Consider the following 23,195-nt stretch of genomic DNA (forward strand, 5'->3'; position numbering starts at 1 on the left):
TAAAGTAATTTATTATTATTTTTTTATAATGCCATTCTGCTTTTATTTCCTTTATTTTTTTTTTGGTAATAATTTTTTTTTCCTTTATTTTAATTTACAATACTGTCTTGGTTTTGCCATACATTGACATGAATCAACCACAGGTGTACATGCATTCCCAAACATGAATCCCCCATCCACCTTCCTCCCTATAACGTCTCTCTGGGTCATCACCGTGCAACAGCCCCAAGCATGCTGTATCCTGCATCAGACATAGACTGGCGATTCGATTCGTACATGATAGTATACATGTTACAATGCCATTCTCCCAAATCATCCCACCCTCTCCCTCTCCCTCTGAGTTCAAAAGTCCGTTATACACATCTGTGTCTTTTTTGCTGTCTTGCATACAGGGTCGTCATGGCCATCTTTCTAAATTCCATATATATGTGTTAGTATACTGCATTGGTGTTTTTCTTTCTGGCTTACTTCACTCTGTATAATCGGCTCCAGTTTCATCCACCTCATTAGAACTGATTCAAATGAGGATAAAGTAATTTATGATAAGCTTACTTTCCAAGTAATTTAAGCTTACAGATTGAAACACCAAAACTGTTTAACCACTTTGATGGACATCTTTCTCAATTAAAAAATACACATATATATTTTACTGACTAAATATTCAACCTCTTACTGCTCACATTAGATCACCATTATGAACATGAAATATTCTACACTAAGGACATCTAAGGCCTCTAAGGACATCTAACTTTTAAAACGGTTCCTGTTCGTCTAGCATTTAAAAGGCCCCATCTTCCAAAGACTTTCAAGTTAAATGCAGTTACTTTTGATAGGTTTTCCATATTTTCCCTATCATTTCTCGCTGGGACCAATAGGCCCTCAGGTACATTCTCTTCCTGCCTTCTTCATTCTGCTGCCTTTAATCTGCTATGGGCTGAGAAATCAGGTAACACAACTTGTAACAGAATTATGTTTAAGAAAGAAAACAGGCTCTCAGTTGAGGTGAGTAGATCCTGCCAGTGAGTAAAGCATGAGAGTTTTCCAAAAGGTGAACAGAACATAATTTGAGGGAAAATATTCCTCAACTGTTTCAGCTTATTCCTGAGTTTTGCCTATTTCCTAAATACTTGAGTTGCAAAATTAGTGATCTCTTAATAAAGGAGGTATTATAACAATTTAATATTATTTCTTTTTTAAATGCCACATAATTTTACAAATATTTTATGACATATTTATCCAGTTTTAAACTAGAGAACTGCTTAATTATGTCTTAGTGACTTATCAGTAAAGGTTAAACGTAAAGTTAAAAGATAAAATTTATATTTTGGCCTTCATAAATTTAAAAGAAATTAAGTATTGATATATACATGTGACTAAATATTAATTATATACTGAATATTTTCAATGTGACCTTATCAAAATGCCAAATTTTATAGGTTACTATAAATTATCTTAAATTTGGAAAATAAATTTTATGATGAAACAAATGGCTGAATACAGAAAAGCCACAGAGATTGGGAGGACTCCATGGTATTGCAAGCTCTGATTTCTTAGGGCCTGCATCATTCCATGACAGCTCAGACAGAGGGAGCACATTAATTCTTTCAGGATGCTAAAATTTTATTTGTCAGATTTGTTCTGTTTGTTTGTTTAAAACAATGAGGAGCAAGGAGGGGAAAAAAATGGGAGATCTCTGCTGAATACATACCTCAAAACTGACGGGCATATTTCTCTTCAGAGCAATTTCAAACACTAAGCTGATCTCAGACTTATTTGCATCTTTGTCATCATCCATTTCTTTTCCTGATTCGCAATTCTAAATCACACACAAAAAAAATAGGACAACACTGAATCTTCACTTTGTAACAAGCTTTACGTGTACTGAACAACCAAGAGAACCTATCTTACACATCACAGGAAACCAGACTGGATCCTGTGGATTTCCACGGGACCACCGCAGTCAAGGGCTTTGCTGAGAGGCTTCTTGTGATTGGGTTTTAAGTTTTTTCCCTCAGAGTAGCGGGATAAATGCTGAGTGTGGAAACCTTTTACTCAAACAAACACTAATCTGATGTAGATATCCCCAGACTGAGTTTTCTTTACAGACCTCCATCTCTCTCTCTCTCACACACACACACACACACACACACAGTATCTCCACCAGCATGTGATATTTAATCTTCTATGAAGACTAAGTTGCAGAATGAGTATAGGATGCAAACCGGAATGCTGGAGCTCTGCGTCTGGCTCTGCACCTATTTAACACTTACTTCCGGAGCCTTACACATGCTGAACACCATGTAAGCCTTAAAGAGATCAAGAGACAGTATTCTTGCTGTCAAGAAGCTTAGGACTTAGTGGAAAGACTGCGAAGCAAACGTTAAGAGTCACGATGAGAGTGCACAAGGATAAAAATACTAAGTCTGCCATTAACTAAGATAAATCTCAAAGCGGGAGGGACAACAGGCTTGAGGAAGGGCAAACTAAAGGCTGGACCTCTAGCTTCAAACAACGAAGTGGAGAACTCAATAAGAAGGGGACTTATTAGACACTCCTGAACTAAAGACACCATTTTGAAGTCAACAGAGAAAACAGCTGAAACCATGGGAATGAGTGAAGTTACTGAATATCTGCTTCGAATAACCTCACTGGTAAAATAAAGTAGGACTAAAAAAATCCATAAATATCTCCTCCACTTTAAACTCCTTGATTCTAGGTGAATTAACACAATGTAATTCATGCTCAATAAAACACAGCACTCAATGCAAAGCAAACGAATGTTATTTCTCATCCTTGCTCACATTCCCAAATCCTGCCTTGCCTGGGAAGTGGACTCCCTAGGCTGAGCCAAAGTGCTCGAAGGCAAGGCCATCCCAACAAGACACAGAGTCTAACCGAGCACACAGGTGAGTTGAGGCGCCGCCACAGCCGATCCAGTGTTCCCTTCTACTAGCAGAGACTTCCTCTATTCATAAAGAAGCGCTTCTTTGTCTTCTCAGTAATCTCCCTGGGCAGCTATTAGAGATAGACTGCCACGCACTGCAGGGACCCACCTGAGCTGATTTTTCTGGAATAGGTTCATTCTGCAGTGCTTGAAGGGCTTTCATCGCGGCATTGTGTCTAGCGGCTTGTCGAGTCTTCCCTTCCCCCAAAAATTCATTATTTCCTACAGTCAGCTGAACGTAAAAGATCTTGGGCACTGGGCAATGATACCTAAAGTAAGAAAATGAAAATGTTAATATAAGTTCAATAAAAATCACTCTGTAATCATTAGTAAAATTTGTTTTGTTTAAAATGTAAATAGGAAGGTATAATCCACTATGTGCATGTGTGCTAAGGCACTCCAGTCGTGTCCAACTTTTGTGACCCCATGGACCGTAGCGCGCCAGGCTCCTCTATCCATGGGGATTCTCCAGGCAAGAACACTGGAGTGAGTTCCCATGCTCTCCTCCAGGGGAGCTTCCCAGGGATCAGGCCCAAGTCTCTTATGTCCCCTGCACTGGCAGGTGGGTTTTTTACCACTAGTACCACCTGGGAAGCCAAGATCCATTATAACCTCCTAGTAACCTCAGTAAAGTTTTACCTCACAAATGTATTTATAAAAGATAAAATGTGAGTCGGCATATATATCGATAATAAAGCATATATGCTGATCTCCATGAAAAATGTATTTTGGAAAACAATAAACATAACTTAATACTGTAAAAATTATTTCATTGTATCACAGAAGACTTCCTGGCAACAAGTTTTCAGTTACATTTTGACAGAAGTGAGCCAAATGGTCTGGGGCTGAAAGATGGGGACCTGCCACAGAGGCAAGAAAACAGGCGAAACCATCCAGGTGACAATATGCAGACTGCCATGCTCTCAGCAGAAGGTAACCACGATTAGACGTGGGAAGGGCAGACAGATGGAACCACTACTGTAAAGTAGTAAGTACTTTGCAAAGTACTAAGGAGAGCAGATTCAACATAAGAAAGAATGGGGAGTTTCAGCCAATTCTAAAGCAGAAAGAACCATAATAAAATGTATTTAAAGTGAAAACTTTTAGCAGGTTTGTGTTTAATGAGACTGAGAGGAAGCATAATTAGAAAGCTGCAATGATGCCAACGTGAGGGGAGATTGTAAGGGGGTTGTAAGAAGAAAGTACAAACAAAAGAAATTAAGAGGCTATGCAATATAATCTATTAATTTAACAATTATTTATGGGCACCTTCTTATGATGAGGGAATATCACAGCAAACAAAAACATACCTTACAGTGGAGAAGACAGACAATAAATAAAATAAATAGGTAGAATATCTAGGGATATTAGAAATACATGTTGTTTTTTAATATTTATTTAGTTGGCTGTGCCAGCTCTTAGTTGAGGCACACAGATCTAGTTCCCTGACCAGAGATGGAAGTTGGGCTCCCTGCATTGGGAGAATGGAGTCAGCCAGTGGATCATCATGGAAGTTCCATATACATTTTAAACAGAAAAAGAAGGGAAGGTTCAAGAGTGAATTTTTAAAAATTGCATATTTTAAGATTACAATAAAAACACAAGTGACACCATCTGAACAAAAGCAGTGATTTAATTCATTCACTGGTAATGGCAGTGAATGAAATAGTGAAAGTCTCTGGAGAGAATCAAGCAATTATCCAAGAGCTGTAGATCTGATTGCAATATGGTCTTCTGGTGTCGTGTGTACCTTTAGCGGCTTTCTCCTTTTTTGCCAACTACTCTTTTGAAGTCATTCATATTTGTTGCCTGGAGTCCCAATAAAAGTAAAATATGAAATTCTTGTTGTTTCTTCTTCCCTTGATTGGGCTGAGGGGTGAGGAAAAGAGGGGCAGATAAGAGTGATCAGTGAGTGTCTCACTGAGAAGGTGACAATTTTGAAGAGCTTGAGCAAGTGAAGAAGGAAACCATACAGATATCCAGAACAGGGCTTATAAGGACTGAAAACACCAAGTGCAAAGGCTCTGAGGCAGCCGAGCGTCAGGAATGTTGAAGCAGTTTGGAGGATTCCCACCAGGTGAGAGTTGAGGGTGTGAAGGAAGGTAGGCTAAGAGCTGGAACCGGTGCTCAAGATGCCATAGGGCGTTCCTTAGAAATCACTGCGAGGATATGACTTCTACCCTGAGCGAAATGGCCAGCCACCAGAAGGCTTTAAGGAGAGAAGTGACATAATCGACTTAGCCCTTGGAAAGATCATCTGACTGTGATGTTGAAAACAGACTGTAGAGGAACAGTGGCAGACACAGGATATCTGTAAAGAACTACTGCAATAATACGGGGGCCTGAACTAGGGTGACAGCAAGGGAAGTAATGGCAAGCACTTGGATTCTGGGCGAATTTCAGAAGTAGAGAAGATGGGTTTACCGAAGCACTGGGTATGGAATATGAGAGAGGAGTCGAGGAAGACGCCAGAATTTCTGACATGAGAAACTGGAAGATGGAGTGCCAAGTTGGTAAAAACCGCAAAAAGAATGGGTTTGGTGGGGATGAATACCAGCAGCTCTGGTTTGGAGATGTTGAGTTATTCAGTCTTTTAGACATCCAAATGAAGATGTTAAACAGACAGTCAGATCTAGTAAGTCTGGATTTCAGGAAAGAGGTCCAAGGTGGAGATAAAATTTGGGAATCATCAATATATACATGCTACTGCTGCGAAGTCGCTTCAGTCGTATCCGACTCTGTGCGACCCCATAGGTGGCAGCCCACCAGGCTCCCCCGTCCCTGGGATTCTCCGGGCAAGAACACTGGAGTCGGTTGTCATTGCCTTCTCCACAATATATATATATATATGTGAAATTTAAAGCCATAAGACAGTGAGAACTCTGTGGGAGGGAGTGATAGGAGGAAAACCAAGCAAGCAGAATATCCTTCCTGAAAGCCAAATGGGGACAAAGAATATCCAGGAGGAGGGAAGAGTCAATCCTATCAAATGCTACTTTACAAGTCAAGTGAAATGAAGACAGAACTATGACCACTGAAATGGGAACTGAGCAAAACTAACAGAATCAATTTTGATGGAATGCTGGATTTATCATTGAAACACTGAAAAATTAAGTTAAAAATCACTCCAGTGCTGGAAAATGTCTCTTTTTAAGCAAAGAAAAGCCAATCAAGTTACCACTAAGGTTTAGATGGTTATTGGTGTCCAAGTGGCAGACTTCTATAGTCAACCTGAGATAAACTGCACACAGCCCATTGTGTAAGAATTCACAGGCAGATGGGACTCATCAGTGAAGGTTTACTGAAGGTGAAGGACTAGAAATGTACATCAGTACTGAAGATGAGATTTGGGAGGTAGTAATTGAAACCATGTTGAGTGGATAAGCACCTGGAAAGGGTAAGTGTAAAAACATCCCCCAAAAAAGAAAAAAAGAACCTAAGGCTGGGATCTGATGAATATCCATGATCAAAAGGCAGGGGAAATAATAGACGGCAGTGAAGGAGATGAAAGAGGGTCAGAGTTAGGAAAGAAATTACAACACAATGTCAGAGGAAGGGATAATCAACAATGTCAAATGTAGCAGAGAAATCCAGAGTGAGTATGAAAAAAAAAAGGTACTGTTTTACATTTTTAAAGTTAATTTTCTTGGCCTACCCCACGTTTTCTATTAAGATAAAATATGTTAAATGTGTTTTCATTATATGTCATATGTTCTCATTTTTAATTGCCAAATATAAAAAAGTTAAAGGAAGAAAAATCACTTATAGTAAAAGATATTTTTAACATGCAGAGACTAAAAAGCATTAAAGCCACAATTCTTTATGCTCTCTGATTGCAAAAACTAATGATGTACTGAATTATATAATTTCCTAATACCCATTTTACCTTAGATCCCTTTAATGCAGAAATTTTGACAGACTAATATCATGAATGCAGGTTATCTTCCTTCTCACAAAATTCAGTTTTCCTATCTTCACAGAACTTTAGCATATTTCTAACGGGTTCCACTATAAAACTTGAAAACAGACAACCTGAAATCAGAAATTTACTCCTGGACTGAGATCTTATGTGGCAAGCTTTCACCATAGAGCAAATGTTTACAATTAATTATACACTTCTGAAAACAGAGGTCCACGGCTGGAATGCTAACAGATCTTTAACTACAGTGGAGGGAGTGGGCGCCACTATAATCACTAAGGCCTGCTGACAATTACAAAACTCATTTCGCTTTGCCACAGAGACAAACAAAATTTCTGTTCATTATAACTTTACTGGAATATGATGTCATAACACATAACCATACTGAAACAATCTGCTGATTTTCTGACCAAATTATTAATTGCACACTAAAGAGCCCTTGGGGCCTCTTCCTTTTTGGCCATCAAAAATGGCTCTATGTATGCGTATGTGTGTGATGTGGATACGTGTGTGTGTGTGTGTGTGTGCGTGTGTGTGTGTATATATATATATAGTATTGCATAAATATGAGGGAAAACTAGCTATGTTGTATTTTTAATGTAAAAAGTAAAATGCTCCAGCACTAACAGCAGGAAATACCAAGACCCAATGCCTGACTTGTTTCATTCCAGTTTCATTCCATCCTCTTACTTAACAATGATTCTTAATAATTTACCCCACGTGGTTTGAATACCTTATATATCACATCTCCTCATACCATCATGACTATTACGATTAACCAGAGCACTCTCATTAATGGCTCCCAGACTGAATTATAGGAGAGAAGATGAAGAATTCCTTTTGTGTGTTAGGTCCTGGTCTCTAAATATTCATTTCCCGCGGTTAAAAAAAAAAAAAAAAAAACACAGGTATTTAATTTTAAAAGCTGGTATGGTCCATTTAATGGAGTTCCTTTTTCTATTTTTATTTATTTCTATTTTATTTTTGGTAAAGTGCTTATAATAAGTGATGCATGTATTTCTACAAATTAGTACATATAATCTTACCTAATCTTATTCTGCTCTTCTTTTAATGTTCATCTTATCAGTTTGGTTTTATTTTTATAAACACTTTTTCGTTTGTAGTGGGGCATAGCTGATTAACAATGTCTTCAGTCGTGTCCGATTCTGTGCGACCCCATAGATGGCAGCCCATCAGGCTCCCCCGTCCCTGGGATTCTACAGGCAAGAACACTGGAGTGGGTTGCCATTTTCTTCTCCTAGTTTCAGGTGGACAGTGAAGGGACTCGGCCATACATTCACATGTATCCATCCTCCCCAAACTCCCATCCCATCCAGGCTGCCACATAACATTGAGCAGAGTTCCACGTGCTCTATAGTAGGCCCTTGTTGGTTATCCATTTTACACTGCTCTTCTTGAATGATTTTCCTTAATTAGGATTTTGTGATCAATGCTTCAATCCCCATAGTGATTACTGTTAAAAGATGAGCCATGAAAACTCACTCATCCAGGCTATTAAACATTCAAGGTCAAATGATTTCTACCCACCACTTCTTCCAGAGTATGTTTTGTAAAGCATGATTCTGCTTTCATAAGCATCTTTGGTGCTTGTTACAGATGCAGGTTCCTGTGTCCCAACCCTGACCCACTGAATCCATCTCTGAGAATGGAACACAAGTCTTCACTTGCACAAGTTCCCCTGGTGAGCGTGCACACTATAGTCTGAGACAACCTGCAGCCTACAGGATGGCTGATGCAAACCTGATGACTGCTTCAAACCCCATGCAAGCAAAGGACTGAACATGCTCCTTATAGCGCCACAGTTAGGTTTCCTGCATCTATTTCTCATTTAGTCCTAAAGGCAGCTTGGTGAGATCGACGTCTCCATGGTCACCTTGCATGTGTTAGTCACTCAGTCGTGTACGACTGTTTGCGACCACATGGACTGTATCCCACCAGGTTCCTCTGTCCATGGAATTCTCCAGACAAGAATACTGGAGTGGGTTGTCATTTACTTCCCCAGGGGATCTTCCTGAGCCAGGGATCGAACCCAGGTCTCCTGCATTACAGGCAGATTCTTTACCATCTGAGCTACTAGGGAAGGTTTTATGGTCACTTTGAGATGTAGCAAAACTCCCCAACAGTTTCTGGGGGTCAAACTCAAGTCTTCCTAACTGCAGAGCATAGGACACTCAAGTCATTTTCTGATAATCTGCTTTACTTTCTTCTATTTTTGTTCACATATGTTTATTACACTAGTATATCCTTGGCAGGCAAGAGAATAGAATGCAGGGTTTTTTCTAAACCTAATAATAAAGTCTACTACAGATGTCAGTTGTGCTTTACTGACAAGCTGCTGAACTCCACAATGAGATTTTATGTCTTTATGGTATGTCAGGCCAAGCAGGGATAAAAATAGGCACAACTGGGTAACCTACCAGGCACTAGTAATGAAGAATCCACCTGCCAATGCAGGCAACACCAAAGACTCGGGTTCAGTCTCTAGGTGGGGAAGATCCCCTGGAGTAGGAAATGGCAACCCATACAAGTATCCTTACCTAGAAAATTCCATGGACAGAGGAGCCTGGCAGGCTGTAGTCCATGGGATCACCAAGAGTCCAACAGATACACATACAGATGGACACACACACACACCCAGGAGCAAAAGATCAGAAAAATGGACACACACACACTCCCGATAGGAGCAAAAGATGAGAAAAATGGGCTCAAGTACCACCCTGCCTAACAGTCTTAAATTTTATAAAGGCTGTTTGTAAGACCACTTTTTCCCCCCATTCCTCTTTGTCCTCTGTCTGCTAATAGTCTTATAAAAAACAAACAAGCACAATTTCAAATAAAATAAAAGTCTCCCTTTTCTTTAAATCTCAGAAGTCTTTAGATTTGGCCTGTCTTCAAGATTTCACAAGTCACTACAACAATAAAGAAAAGAATGGTACTTGGTTCTTTTGAATTAGTACTTGACATTCCTTATCAGTTTTGCTTTGTTTCTGAGCAAAGGGAAGGTTTTACATTCTTATATATTCTCGTGAGAACATGATATTCTTAGTCTTATATCTGACTGTCAGTTATAATGACTTTCCATACCATAGATCCTTGCCATCCTCCCTAAAGTTACCTCATTAATGCTCTCTTTGTGGACTCATTTTATATTTATCTTTCTAAACAACCAGAATCCTCCCGATTATTCTCTGACTGCCTTCTTTTCCAACAGCCCCACTTTTCTAAGTATCATTTTTACAAGGTGAGAAAGATATAGTCCAAATAGCATTATAACTCTTAAAAATTGAAAAATAATTGCCTCATTTTATTTGATAGCCTTATTCATAAATCTCAGCCGAGCTTAAGTGTTCATATCTCCCCTACAGGTTTATGTCTTAAATATATGAACATGTTATCTTCTGATCTAATAAAGAAAGGCCTTGAATTTCTGTGTTTACTTCTAACATGGACTGAAAACAGCAATGTCACTTAATCTTTCTATCTCAGTTTACTTAGCTGTAAGATATTGGCAGAATTTATGTTTAAAGGACTCTAAAGAGCAAAACTGAGAATTCAAATGCCCTGTTGATTATTCTGACACTCTGTACACTTTTTGGCACAATGAAGCATTCTTTTCCTTGCTATAGAAAAATAATAGGCTTTATCATAAAGCTATAAAATAGTCCCTGGCACATTTTCAAGCTTGTATGTATATAAAATGTCCAGATAGGAGAGAGTTCTTTCTCTGTTCACATCTATAAATTTTGAAAATATATCTTTTATGGGATCTGAATGTTTAGTCTTGAGAAATTTCAAAAATGAAGATATTAGAAAAGATTCACAGGGCAGCTGAAAATAAGCTTTAAAAGAGTTTTTAGAATACTCTATTCTATTTGTTAAATTATTAGGTTGGCCAAAAAGTTTCGTTCAGGTTTTTCCATTATGTCTTGGAAAAACTCGAACGAAACTTTTTGACCAACCCAATGTTATGTTTAAAATGCATAAAGAAAAATACAGAAAGATATGCACTAAAAGCTGGGATAGGATGCTTTGAAGTGATTGAATTATAAATGATGGTTTCTTTCGTAATTCCGAATGTTTTAAAATAATATAGCTGTACTTGTGTATAAACAGAAGAAAATGTTAAACTGAAATAAGTCTAGGCACTATCCAAAGGTAAACCTGTGTTCAAAATGTAAATCTGATGAATTAGTGGAAAGACTTGTAGAATATAAAATATGAGCCATTAAGAGTCAGTAATTTGTACCAGGTCACTGATGCCAGGACCACAATAGGACTATGGAAACCAGAGCATGTTATCAAAGAGCCCCACTTTATAAACACATAATCAGCACCCTCAATCCCACACTTGGATCCAGCATGAAACTATTCTTGCCCCTTCCCTAAATGGTTATCTAGATAAATCATCATCACCACCATCACTGTGATTATAGCAAACACACAAAACTCACTACGTGCCAGTCATTATTCCAAGCTGTGTGCATACTCAGCTTATTCAGTCACCATAACGACCTCAACGTCACTTCACACATGAGGAAATGAGGAACAAAGATGTCAACTAATTTGCTTAAGGCCATACCACTTGGAGTCAGCATCTGAACCCAGACAGGGGCTTTCCTGGTAGCCCACCTGGTAAAGAATCCATCTGCAATGCAGGAGATCCTGGTTCAATCCCTGGGTTGGGAAGATCCTCTGGAGGAGAGCATGGCCACCCACTCCAGTATTCTTGCCCGGAGAATCCTATGGACAGAGGAGCCTGGAGGGCTACAGCCCGTGGGGTCGCAGAGAGTTGGATACGACTGACTAAGCACACACAGTCTCACTCTAGAGTCAAGATCTTAATGCCTTACGCAGCCTCTGAATCAAATGGATAAATGAGCATTATAAATTTCAGAGCTACTAACCCTAAATTTTGGAGAGGTCATGACAGACCTAGGATATCAAGGCAACTTAAGTCAAACTAGATAAAAGAGATCAGTGCTCACATCGGTTCCAAAGAGAAAGCTGGGGGCAGTAAGTTCAGGAGACGGAGCTGACACCAGCCTACCGACCTTTCTCATGCTTTGTCTCCTCTCTTAACCCATCTTGCTGGAACCCATGCTTAAACGCTAACGATCCCATTGTCGCTGTTGTTCAGTCGATAGTTCGTGTACGACTCTTTGCAACCCCATGGACTATAGCACACCAGGCTTCCCTGCACCTCATTATCTCCAAGAATTTGCCCAAGTTCGTGTTCATTGTATTGGTGATGCCGTCCAATCATCTCATCCTCTGACGCCCTCTTCTCCTTCTGCCCTCAATCTTTCTCAGCATCAGGGACTTTTCCAAAGTCCCATCAGGGAACTGCATTAGTTTCCCATTAGGGAACTGCAAATCAAAAACCACAAGGACGTATCACTTCACATCCACCAGGATGGAAACAGTTGTGCAGCCACTGCATTCCTTAAAAGTTACACACAGAATTACCATTTGACCCAGCAATTCACTCCCAGGTATATAAAACCTAAGAGAAATTTTTAAAGGTGCTGAAACAAAATTGGGTATGCAAATGTTCACAGCAGCATTATTCATAACAGCCAAAAAGTGGAAATAACCCAAAGGTCCGTCCAACTGATGAATCAAAAAACAAAATGTAGTACATCCAAACAAAGGAGTATTGTGCAGCCATACAAAGGAATGTGTGGGTGCTAAGTTGCTTCAGTGGTGTCTGACTCTTTATGAGCCCATGGATTGTAGCCTGCCAGGCTCCTCCATCCATGGGGATTCTCCAGGCAAGAATACTGGAGTGGGTTGCCATGCCCTCCTCCAGGGTAGCTTCCCGACCCAGGGACTGAACCCATGTCTCCTGCATCTGTTACACTGGCAGGTGGGTTCTTTTACCACTAACACCACCAGGGAATGAAATCTTGATTATATGATACAATGTGGATAGACTCTGAAAACATTAAGCTAAATGAAAGCTAGACACAAAGTCTACATATTGTATGACTGCATTCAGATGAAATGTCCACAACAGGCAACTCCATCGAGACAGAAAGGAGATTAGTGGTTGTCAAGGGCTAGGGAGAGGGAAGGTGGGGAGTAGCTGCTAAGGAGTATGGGGTTTCTTATAGGGGTGATGAAATGTTCTGAATTAGATAGTGGTAACGGCTGCACAACACTGTGAATGTAGTAATTCACAGTGCACTGAACTCTACAAAGTGGTTAAAATGGTGGATTTTATGTTACTGTGGATTTTACCTCAATAAAAAAGTTTAAAAAAAATGTTCATACTCCCTAGGCTTCAATCTTCTGTTTCTCATAGACGAGACAGTCTTCCTAGGTGATGTCACCTGTTCCTACTTACATTCTTGGCAGACTCCCAGAAATTAGCCTGCCAAACTGGGGGAGCACAGGGGAGAGAGAATAAAACCATTCCTCCCTTCTGAACACTCAGGAATGAACAACCTGGTCCTCTTCCTGCCCTTGTTTGGTTGCCAGCGGTGTGGGTAGGTGGGGTATATGAATCAAATTACTGACTCAACAAGTATTGATTAAGGGCCTAATTTGTGCTAGGGACTGTTTTAGTCCCTAGGGATGGTGGACAGGACTCAGGAGACAATCAATCAAACAGTATCTACCGGTAAGAAGGGCTAGGAAGAAAAGTAATGCGGAGGAAGGGAACAAAGTTAAAGGGCTCATTCAGGAGGTAACACCTGAATAAAGAGATAGATGGAGTAAGAATTCTAGGCATCCAGATGCCAGGAGGAAAGTGTCTCAAGGAAATAGCACGCCAAGTGCAAACACCCTGGGGCGGTAACAGAGGGGGCATTCTTTGAGAAAGAGCAAGTGTTCTTGTACCTGAGAAGCAGTGAGTCAAGGGGTGAGTGGTAGGAAACTAGTCATATCTTGGAGAGGGGTAAGCGAGGAAGTGACACGGTCTGACTTCTTACTGAAAAGTCTCTCACTGCTGTTTGTCCAAAGAAAGGCAAGGAGAGAGTGGTTGGCAGGACACTGCATAGTCCAGAGAAGTCATCTCTGAGCACATGAGGCTGAATTTGCCCAGGCGGATACAGCAGAATTGCAGCTGAGATGAAAGCCCACCTAAAGACTACGGTCATTATTTTAAGACAGGACCGGTCAGCATAGTTATACTTTCCGAGGTATATTTGCAACCCTATGGACTATAGCCCACTAGGCTCCTCTGTCCTTGGGATTCTCCACGCAAGAATACTGGAGTGGGTTGCCATGCCCTCCTCCAGGGGATCTTCTCGACCCAGGGATCAAACTCATATCCTTTGCATCTCCTGCACTGCAGGTGGATGCTTTACCTGCTGAGCCACCAGAGAAGCCCAATTCAGAAGCAGAAGAGCTGGACTTAACCAGTTAAAGTTCTGCAAAGCACCAGTGATCATTGAAGCAGGGAAGCGCTAGGACGCACAGGAGTTAAGTGACTGACTAGGATGGTAAGAAAAAAGTGATAAGCTCCGATGAAATGCAGCCGTGCAGAATCTGGCAGATTACTAAAGGCTGCAACTGTCCTGGAGCTCTGCTCAATGTGTGCCCTGAGCACAGGTAACAGAGGACACCCTCTATTTCCTGCCACCCCACTGAATGGCGGGCATGGCTCAGGGGCAGCTAGGCGCACCTCCCGTGTTATGGCTGACATGCAGTGCTGGAACGTGTGACTGGGAAGAAGGGTCCCCAGCAGAACATGCTGGGGGAGCTCCCCTGCCAGAGTGTGTTGCCACTGTGTTCCCCAGGGCATTGAGGCACACCGTCTGAGATTGGTAAATGACTGGCACCACAGCCAGCCACGTGAGGAGTGATGGTACAAGAATGGGGTTGGGGCCCTCAGGACAGAGTGTCTCAAAATGAAGTGAAAGTGAAGTTGCTCAGTCGTGTCCGACTCTTTGCGACCCCATGGACTGTAGCCTACCAAGTTCCACAGTCCATGGGATCTTCCAGGCAAGAATACTGGACTGGGTTGCCATTTCCTTCTCCAGGAGATCTTCCCGACTCAGGAATTGAACCCAGGTCTCCCGCATTGTAGGCAGATGCTTTTACCGACTGAGCCACCAGGGAAGTCCCTCAAAGGCCCACATAAAAACCACCAGAGTCCAGGACTTCCCTGGCGGTCCAGTGGTTAAGACTCCAAGCTGTCAACGCAGGGGTACAAGTTCAATCCCTGGTCAGGGAACGAAGATCCCACATGCTGCCTGGTGTGGCCAAAAGATTAAAAAGAAAAAACTCATTAGAGTTCTCCTGGAGGGGTCGAGGAACACCAGTGAAAAGGCAGATTCAAGACTGACAATCAGACTCTTCAGGTGAGTCCAGTAATCAACACCATTAACAAACTGCCTTGGTGATTTTTTTTTTAATTTTTCTTCCCTTCCCCTGCTTGTGAATACAAAGGATTTCGATTTCTAAATGTTACCTTTGTCCTATCTCCCTTACTGAATTCTCCTGCTGCCTGTAACAAGATTTTAGTTCTCTCGCAATTTTCTAGATAATCACATCTGCGAAAAACTGGTAACTTTATCTACTTGTTTCCATATTCTTTTTTATTTTTCCCTAAATTAAATGGGTCCATACTTCCAACTTTATCACTATGAACAAAGCTAGTGGAGGTGATGGAATTCCAGCTGAGCTGTTTCAAATCCTGAAAGATGATGCTATGAAAGTGCTGCACTCAATATGCCAGCAAATTTGGAAAACTCAGCAGTGGCCACAGGACTGGAAAAGATCAGTTTTCATTCCAATCCCAAAGAAAGGCAATGCCAAAGAATGCTCAAACTACCAAACAATTGCACTCATCAGAACACGCTAGTAAAGTAATGCTCAAAATTCTCCAAGCCAGGCTTCAGCAATACGTGAACCGTGAACTTCCTGATGTTCAAGCTGGTTTTAGAAAAGGCAGAGGAACCAGAGATCAAATTGCGAACATCTGCTGGATCATCAAAAAAGCAAGAGAGTTCCAGAAAAACATCTATTTCTGCTTTATTGACTATGCCAAAGCCTTTGACTGTGTGGATCACAATAAACTGTGGACAATTCTGAAAGAGATGGGAATACCAGACCACCTGACCTGCCTCTTGAGAAACCTATATGCAGGTCAGGAAGCAACAGTCAGAACTGGACATGGAACAATAGACTGGTTCCAAATAGGAAAAGGAGTACATCAAGGCTGTATATTGTCACCCTGCTTATTTAACTTCTGTGCAGAGAACATCATGAGAAACGCTGGGCTGGAAGAAGCACAAGATGAAATCAAGACTGCTGAGAGAAATATCAATAATCTCAGATATGCAGATGACACCACCCTTATGGCAGAAAGTGAAGAGGAACTAAAAAGCCTCTTGATGAAAGTGAAACAGGAGAGTGAAAAAGTTGGCTTAAAGCTCAACATTTAGAAAATGAAGATCATGGCATCCGGTCCCATCTCTTCATGGGAAATAGATGGGGAAACAGTGGAAACAGTGTCAGACTTTATTTTTGGGGGGCTCCAAAATCACTGCAGATGGTGACTGCAGCCATGAAATTAAAAGACACTTACTCCTTGGAAGAAAAGTTATGACCAACCTAGATAGCATATTCAAAAGCAGAGACATTACTTTGCCAACAAAGGTCCGTCTAGTCAAGGCTATGGTTTTTCCAGTAGTCATGTATGGATGTGAGAGTTGGACTGTGGAGAAAGCTGAGCGCCGAAGAATTAATGCTTTTGAACTGTGGTGCTGGAGAAGACTCTTGAGAGTCCCTTGGACTGCAAGGAGATCCAATAAGTCCACTCTAAAGGAGATTAGTCCTGGGTGTTCATTGGAAGGACTGATGTTAAAGCTGAAACTCTAATACTTTGGCCACCTGATGCGAAGAGTTGACTCACTGGAAAAGACCCTGATGCTGGGAGGGATTGGGGGCCGGAGGAGAAGGGGATGACAGAGGACGAGATGGCTGGATGCCATCACCGATTCGATGGACATGAGTTTGAGTGAACTCCGGGAGTTGGTGATGGACAGGGAGGCCTGGTGTGCTGTGATTCATGGGGTTGAAAGAGTCAGACACAATTAAGTAACTAACACTTTCACTTTCACCTCCAACTGAATACTGAAGAGGAACTGATAACGGATGGTCTTGTTTCTTATTTTAATGGGAAAGTGACTAGCGTGTCCTCATAAACATAATGCTGGCTTTTGGGTTGGGTTAAGATGGAATGGGGTGATTGTGCGTGAAAGAAAGAGAGAGAGACTATAGAATATATAGTATAGAATGTATCTATAGAACATATAGTTTACAGTGTTAAATTAAATTCCATTATTCAAAATGTATTGAATTTTCTAAGTCAAGAATGGGTTTTTAAATGTCTTTTCAGCATCTGTGTAGTCAACAAAATTTGCTTTTTATCTGTTAATAAGGTGAATCTTATTAACATATTTTCTAATAGTGAAACAATTTTACATTCCAAGAATAAATACCACTCAGTAAGGGTACTTACTTTTATATACTGATAAATTGTTGGCCAATATTTCAATTAAGATTTTTCCATTGACACTCTAACACACAATCCTGATCTGAAGCTCTGTCCTTCACTGTTTCAAACTTGCGTTGTTGAGCTAGACATCAAGGTTATTCTTCACAGGTTCAGTGAAATTCCTCTGTGAAACCACTGAGGCCGGGTGCCTTTCCTTTCAGGTGGTGGGGGAAGGTGGTGGGAGCTAGCTCTTCAACTACTTATCCTTTTACGTGGATAGACATCGCACCTTCCTTTTCTCCTTTTGAGGTCAGTTTTGATCATGCCTAAAGCAGCCCACCCACGATTGTCGGTTCTGGCCTCTTTCCCATTGAGCTGCACACAGCCACCTGTCAGGACTTTCCATTTCTGCGTCTGTAGTGCTCTCCCATCCTCAGGCTGCGTTCTGTGCTTTCGCCTCACAATGGCTTCTCTTGATTAAGTCACCTATTCATACATTGCATTGGTTCTAAGAAGATATTGGATTATACATGTTTTTTTCTATTTTTCTTTGGTTTTCTAATTTATCTATCAATACATTCATTTTCCTTCCTCAGACTTCTGTTACTCCTTTCCTAACTTCTTGTGTTGGACATACAATTAATTTTCAAGGTATCTATTTATCATAGATATAAGGTTAGTGAACCTGCCTTCTAATAGGCTTTATGTTGCCTGAACTGTAATGTCTTCAAGAGGGAAATACACAATACAGTGCTTCCTAAATATTTTTGGTAATGAAACTCCCTTTCTAGTAAACTAGCATTCTACAAAACACACCTGAGACATACTGCCTTAGTTAGGACTCTGCATATCCCTCCAGGTTACTGCTTAATCTGCTAAAAGCTTTTTATCTTAAATGTAATAAAGATTACTTAATATTTTAAGAAATATAATTAAAAATATTTATCAAGTACACATAAGATTGATCAAATTAGATAAACACTAAGAGAGTGAATAGGGATCTTTAGATTACATTAAGATCAACTGGATGGAGGCTCCATCTACTCATCTATAAACTCTTTGGGTAAGAGGAGGAACTTTTTCTACAACTCATCAGTAATATGAAAGATTCTGTCTGTATCAACTTTGTTCATCTGATTCAAGTGGCAAACCAGAGGGAAATGATTGCAATTTTCATGAAATATCACAGCACATCTGTGTATTTATTCAGGAACAATTTTCAAGTGTGTGTGTGTGTGTGTGTGTACGCATGCACCTCAAGTGCACTTTGCACTTCAAAAGCCTTTGTAAAATGTTTAAAGAAATACAATTTAAGTTTTAATATGTATTTACTAAATACTGCATGCTACTAGTCTAACAGCAGATCCTTTAGCTTAAGGAAATTATGGAACACATGGCTTATTTTTTCTTTGAGTTGAAAGATTCTCTTATTCAATTCCATCAACAGATCATCTTTGGTTGGGGGCTGTCTGAGAGTGTTCTCTGAAAACCATTGGTGAAGAGAACCTCTCAAATCCTTTCCAGTTCTTGAGACTAGTTCCAGAAAATATTTTAAATACTTCTGTTTCTTCATTAGCTTAAGCCCCAAAGTAGATGTTTTTAAGAAGTCTGAGTTAAAAAAAAAAAAAAAAAACAACAGATTATAATTTTAAAAGGGGTCTAACATGCTTTGTGGATAAATTAATTTTGTAATGTCTAGAACAAAAGATTCAAGTTCATGATCGTGTCTGCACTGGAATCTTTCAAGAGCTTTAGAAATTGTTTGCTTTGTTACAATGTCGAACCCAGACATCTAGTGCCTTTACTGATCAGAATTAACTATCAACTTTGGACGCTTGCCCACTTCAAATACTCCCAAAAGTAACATGGAGACATTACATCAGCGTTATTGCAGGAAGATTAATGTGCTTTGTTTGGAGATGCAAACAGTAATTATACTTACTGCATACTTCTAGTATTTTGTCTTTTTTACCTAAGTGAATCTACTTGTATATTTGCATATAGTTTAATAACAACAAAAATGTGTAGTTAACAGATATTCACTGGAATATAAAAATTTATTTGGCATTTTCCCAGCTAATTGTTTTTACAGCTTGACTTCACTTATGCATTAGCTGCATTCATAAAAAGGTTTACATAAAGCAAATATTTTCATACTAAATCCCATTTTCCCACTGTTGCCCAATATTAAATCTTGAGTTGTATTTCTACAGGAAAATGTTGGCTCCAACACATCATAAAAATTATAATTAAACATCTAAAGATGTATGCCAAAGAATAGGTACATTTAATCAATTATTTTACAAAATACATTTTATCCTCTCACCTGCAATAAAGATTAATCAAACGGATAACCATTTTGTTTCACATTCCTACAATCATTAGAAGGGCATGTACATTAAAATAACAACAACAAATGCAGAGTTTTGGGTGACTTCATAGAAATTGAAAGTAGAAATATAACTTATTACCTAAAATTGCCACAGGGAGACATGTTGTCAGATTCAGGCAATGCAAGTAGTCTCAGATTATTGATAATAATCATTAAAGGGTCTTAGAAATTTCTTCTGGTTATTGGTAATATACTTCGCATTTTATTATAATCCATACCAGATGACTTACTGGAATTATACTGACCATTGGAGCCAACACCATCATCTGACTCAAAGATTACTTTTCAAAGAAATGGAAAAAAGGACATGCTCAACTACCTGGGATCCTTTTACAGTATAAAAAGGGTGAAAAGCACCTTTTGCTAAAGTAGAAGAGTACCTGGGACTTTTAGAAAATTTGCCAGCTTTTAACTATAAATACTTTAAGGTAATGCTAAGCAATTGAATTTTCAGTCATTTTAAATTAATTTTTTAATTTTTCTGCACAAGTTCTCCAGGGAATACTAGGTGGACTGCAACTGTCTATCCTCCTCTTCCCCCAATAGATGCAGATGATCTAGGCATGCTTTTCATCGATAATAAAAAATACATTTAAAAAAACAACAACATCCTTATTTCAGAATCTGCAGTAACCTGCCAAACATGAACTCTTCATTTCTGCCATGAACCTTGAGGAAAAAGCATGGCATGGCAACAAATCAGATGATCATACTGAAAGCTGTGGCACGGATATTCAGCATGACTACTGCACAAAGGAACAGGCTGAGTGACACTTCGAACTTTAAAAGGCTAACAGTTCCAAACTTATGGTTGCTGGGGTAAAGGACAGTTGGGGAGTTTGGGGTGGACATGTACACACTGCTGTATTTAAAATGGATAATCAACAAGGACCTACTGTATAGCACAGCGAACTCTGCTCAGTGTATGTGGCAGCCTGGATGGGATAGGAGTTGCAGGGAGAATGGATACATGTATATGTATGGCTGAGTCCCTTTGCTGCTCACCCAAAACTATCACAACATTGTTAATCAGTTATACTTCAATACAAACTAAAAAGTTTAAAAATAAATCAATTTAAAAAATACAAGATTAACAGTTCTAACCTCTGATTATTCAGTTTATTCCTGATCACAGTATGGATAAGAGACTACACTTCAGTCACGCTGCAAATTCTCTTTTGTAGGCAAAGCAGCTTTTGAGGTTATCCTTGAATCAGTCTGCCATGATATCCTAATATTCCAAAAGTGGTGACATTTATAAGAGTGAGCATAATGCAGCAGAAAAAGCATGAGCTTTGCAGACATGTAATCCTGGGCTAGAGGACCAGCTTGGTCCTCTACTGGCCTGTAACCCACGGCAAGTTACACTCGGGGCCGGAACACAGTAAGAAATCATGGTTGTCTGCCCTTCTCTTTCTTGGCAAATAACCCATCGTACTTCTTAGATATTCCACAGTGCTTTTATGATACTTCAGCACCTCTCATGCTTTTTATTATTCCCTTTAATTAAAGTAAGGGCCTTGCCACCAGCTCCTCAAACCCAGGGACCCTGCCGCCAGCTCCATGTAACTATGTCTGCAGGGGAGCCCAGGAGGGAGGTGAGGCAGTGATGCTGACAGGTCTCCAGCCTCTCACTTCATGTGCTGGTGTGCCCCTGTCAGGACCCTCACCACATCAGGGAGAACAGCACTCTGTGACTCCCTAGGAACAGTGCCGGTGGGTTCATCAGTCATTTGAGAATGCTGATGCACTTCAAAGTATCAGGTGGTGTTCAGAAGATATACTGACATGTCCAGATATTACAAAGACCAGAAAAAATCAACTAAATAAATCTTCAGATGAATCTAATGTAAAGTAATGAACATTACTTTTACTATACTTTTAAAAATTCTGTCTTATGTCTCAAGGACATCAATTTACATGTTTGGGGTTATGTTCTATCCGTATAAACTATTCTGTATCGTGTCAGTCAACCTCAGTGTAGGAGTCTAGTAATTAATTAATCTTTGAAGAAGAGCATCTTGACCAGAGACTATGAGAATGTCAACAAATAATGAGGAAATAAAGCGAGTGGGTCAAGGTTCCGATAACTGAAGCCAAGAAGCAGCCTGGGAAATTATTGAGCAGTAAGCTCCCAGGAAACCTGCACTGAGAAAAGCAGCAAACCATCATAAGAATAACACCTGGGATAATTACATATATAGTCCAAACAGTAGCACAGGACCCTAAACCTGACTCTAAGGGGAAAGAGAAAGCGAAAGTCACTCAGTCGTGTCCAACTCTTAGCGACCCCATGGACTATACAATCCGTGGAATTCTCCAGGCCAGAATACTGGAGTGGGTAGCCGTTCCTTTCTCCAGGGGATCTTCCCAACCCAGGGATCAAACCCAGGTCTCCCGCATTGCAGGCAGATTCTTTACCAGCTGAGGCACCAGAGAAGCCCTGACCCAGAGGTAAATGAGAACAACTAAACAGGGGAGGGTGCTTTTTTCCATCTCAATGAGAGAGACAAGGGAGGAGGAAATGGCAGAGAAAAAGCATGAAAGCAACAGGGTGGAAAATACCTGGTGACACTAGGTATGGTATTATGATTATTTTATTACAGTCCATTAGAAATAGACTACTGAAACAACAAAAACAGGCAGTGGATTTAGGAAAGATCAGAACATGAGAGTTTTATTTTTGTTTTACAGTGGGATAAAACTAAAAAGTTCAATACAGTAAAAAAAAAAAAAAATGACCTGCTGACTTTACTGATTTCAAGAAAGTCTTCCATATGATCTTACAAAGACAGGATGTCAATCAAAATCAATGGGTCATTCAAACCCAGTGTGTATAACATTCCAGAAGTACTTGAGGAATTCTGAGGAACACAAGAGAGTTCTGAAAACCTGAGACCCACATGGGAATAAAGTAAGAATGCATCCTGAGCAAATTTTATTTATTTCTGTTATTCTCTTTTACTTACTTTTATCATTCTTCTGAAAAATTCACTCAAGAGAACAGAAGAAGGGCTCACACACACACACAAAAAGACTATATACAGTCTTACTTTTGCAGAGTGACAGCTGTTGCAAGACAAGGAGAGAAACTTGCAATATAATCTCAGATTGTAAAACTGGGAACTCCCCAGTCATAGAGGCAACAAGACTGACAAGTGCATGAGCGCAGTGATCCCCAGGGAATAAAATCACCCAGACAAGTAGGAGAAATCCCAGCCAGACATTGAGCACTTCAGAGCTGGTGAACTCATGATGACGTCAACCAGATGAAGAGCTAATCTTATCACCTTAGTTGTCATTTGACTCTTGTTCTATGAAAATGTAATTCTAATAACACCAAAATAAGTACACTCTTTTACTTCTCGAATTTAAGAAGGCAAGGCCGCCCCTGAAAATGCCTGTGAACCCTGTGCTGCTGCTGCTGCTGCTAAGTCACTTCAGTCGTGACCAACTCTGTGCAACCCCCATA

General features: G+C 40.1%; 1 protein-coding gene across 2 annotated transcripts in view; it reads right to left on the reverse strand.

The window, feature by feature from the left end:
* Positions 1 to 23,195, reverse strand: part of STAU2 (staufen double-stranded RNA binding protein 2) — a 285,467-nt gene that overhangs the window by 203,769 nt on the left and 58,503 nt on the right. For both annotated transcript variants that reach the window (XM_068983313.1, XM_068983312.1), the window contains exons 4-5: positions 3,054 to 3,213; positions 1,709 to 1,816 (exon numbers count right to left, since the gene is read on the reverse strand). In XM_068983313.1, coding sequence (XP_068839414.1) covers positions 1,709 to 1,816; positions 3,054 to 3,213 — 268 coding nt within the window. The remainder of the gene's footprint in view (positions 1 to 1,708; positions 1,817 to 3,053; positions 3,214 to 23,195) is intronic.

Source organism: Capricornis sumatraensis, chromosome 11 (genome assembly GCF_032405125.1).
Source record: "Capricornis sumatraensis isolate serow.1 chromosome 11, serow.2, whole genome shotgun sequence".
Classification (NCBI taxonomy): domain Eukaryota; kingdom Metazoa; phylum Chordata; class Mammalia; order Artiodactyla; family Bovidae; genus Capricornis; species Capricornis sumatraensis.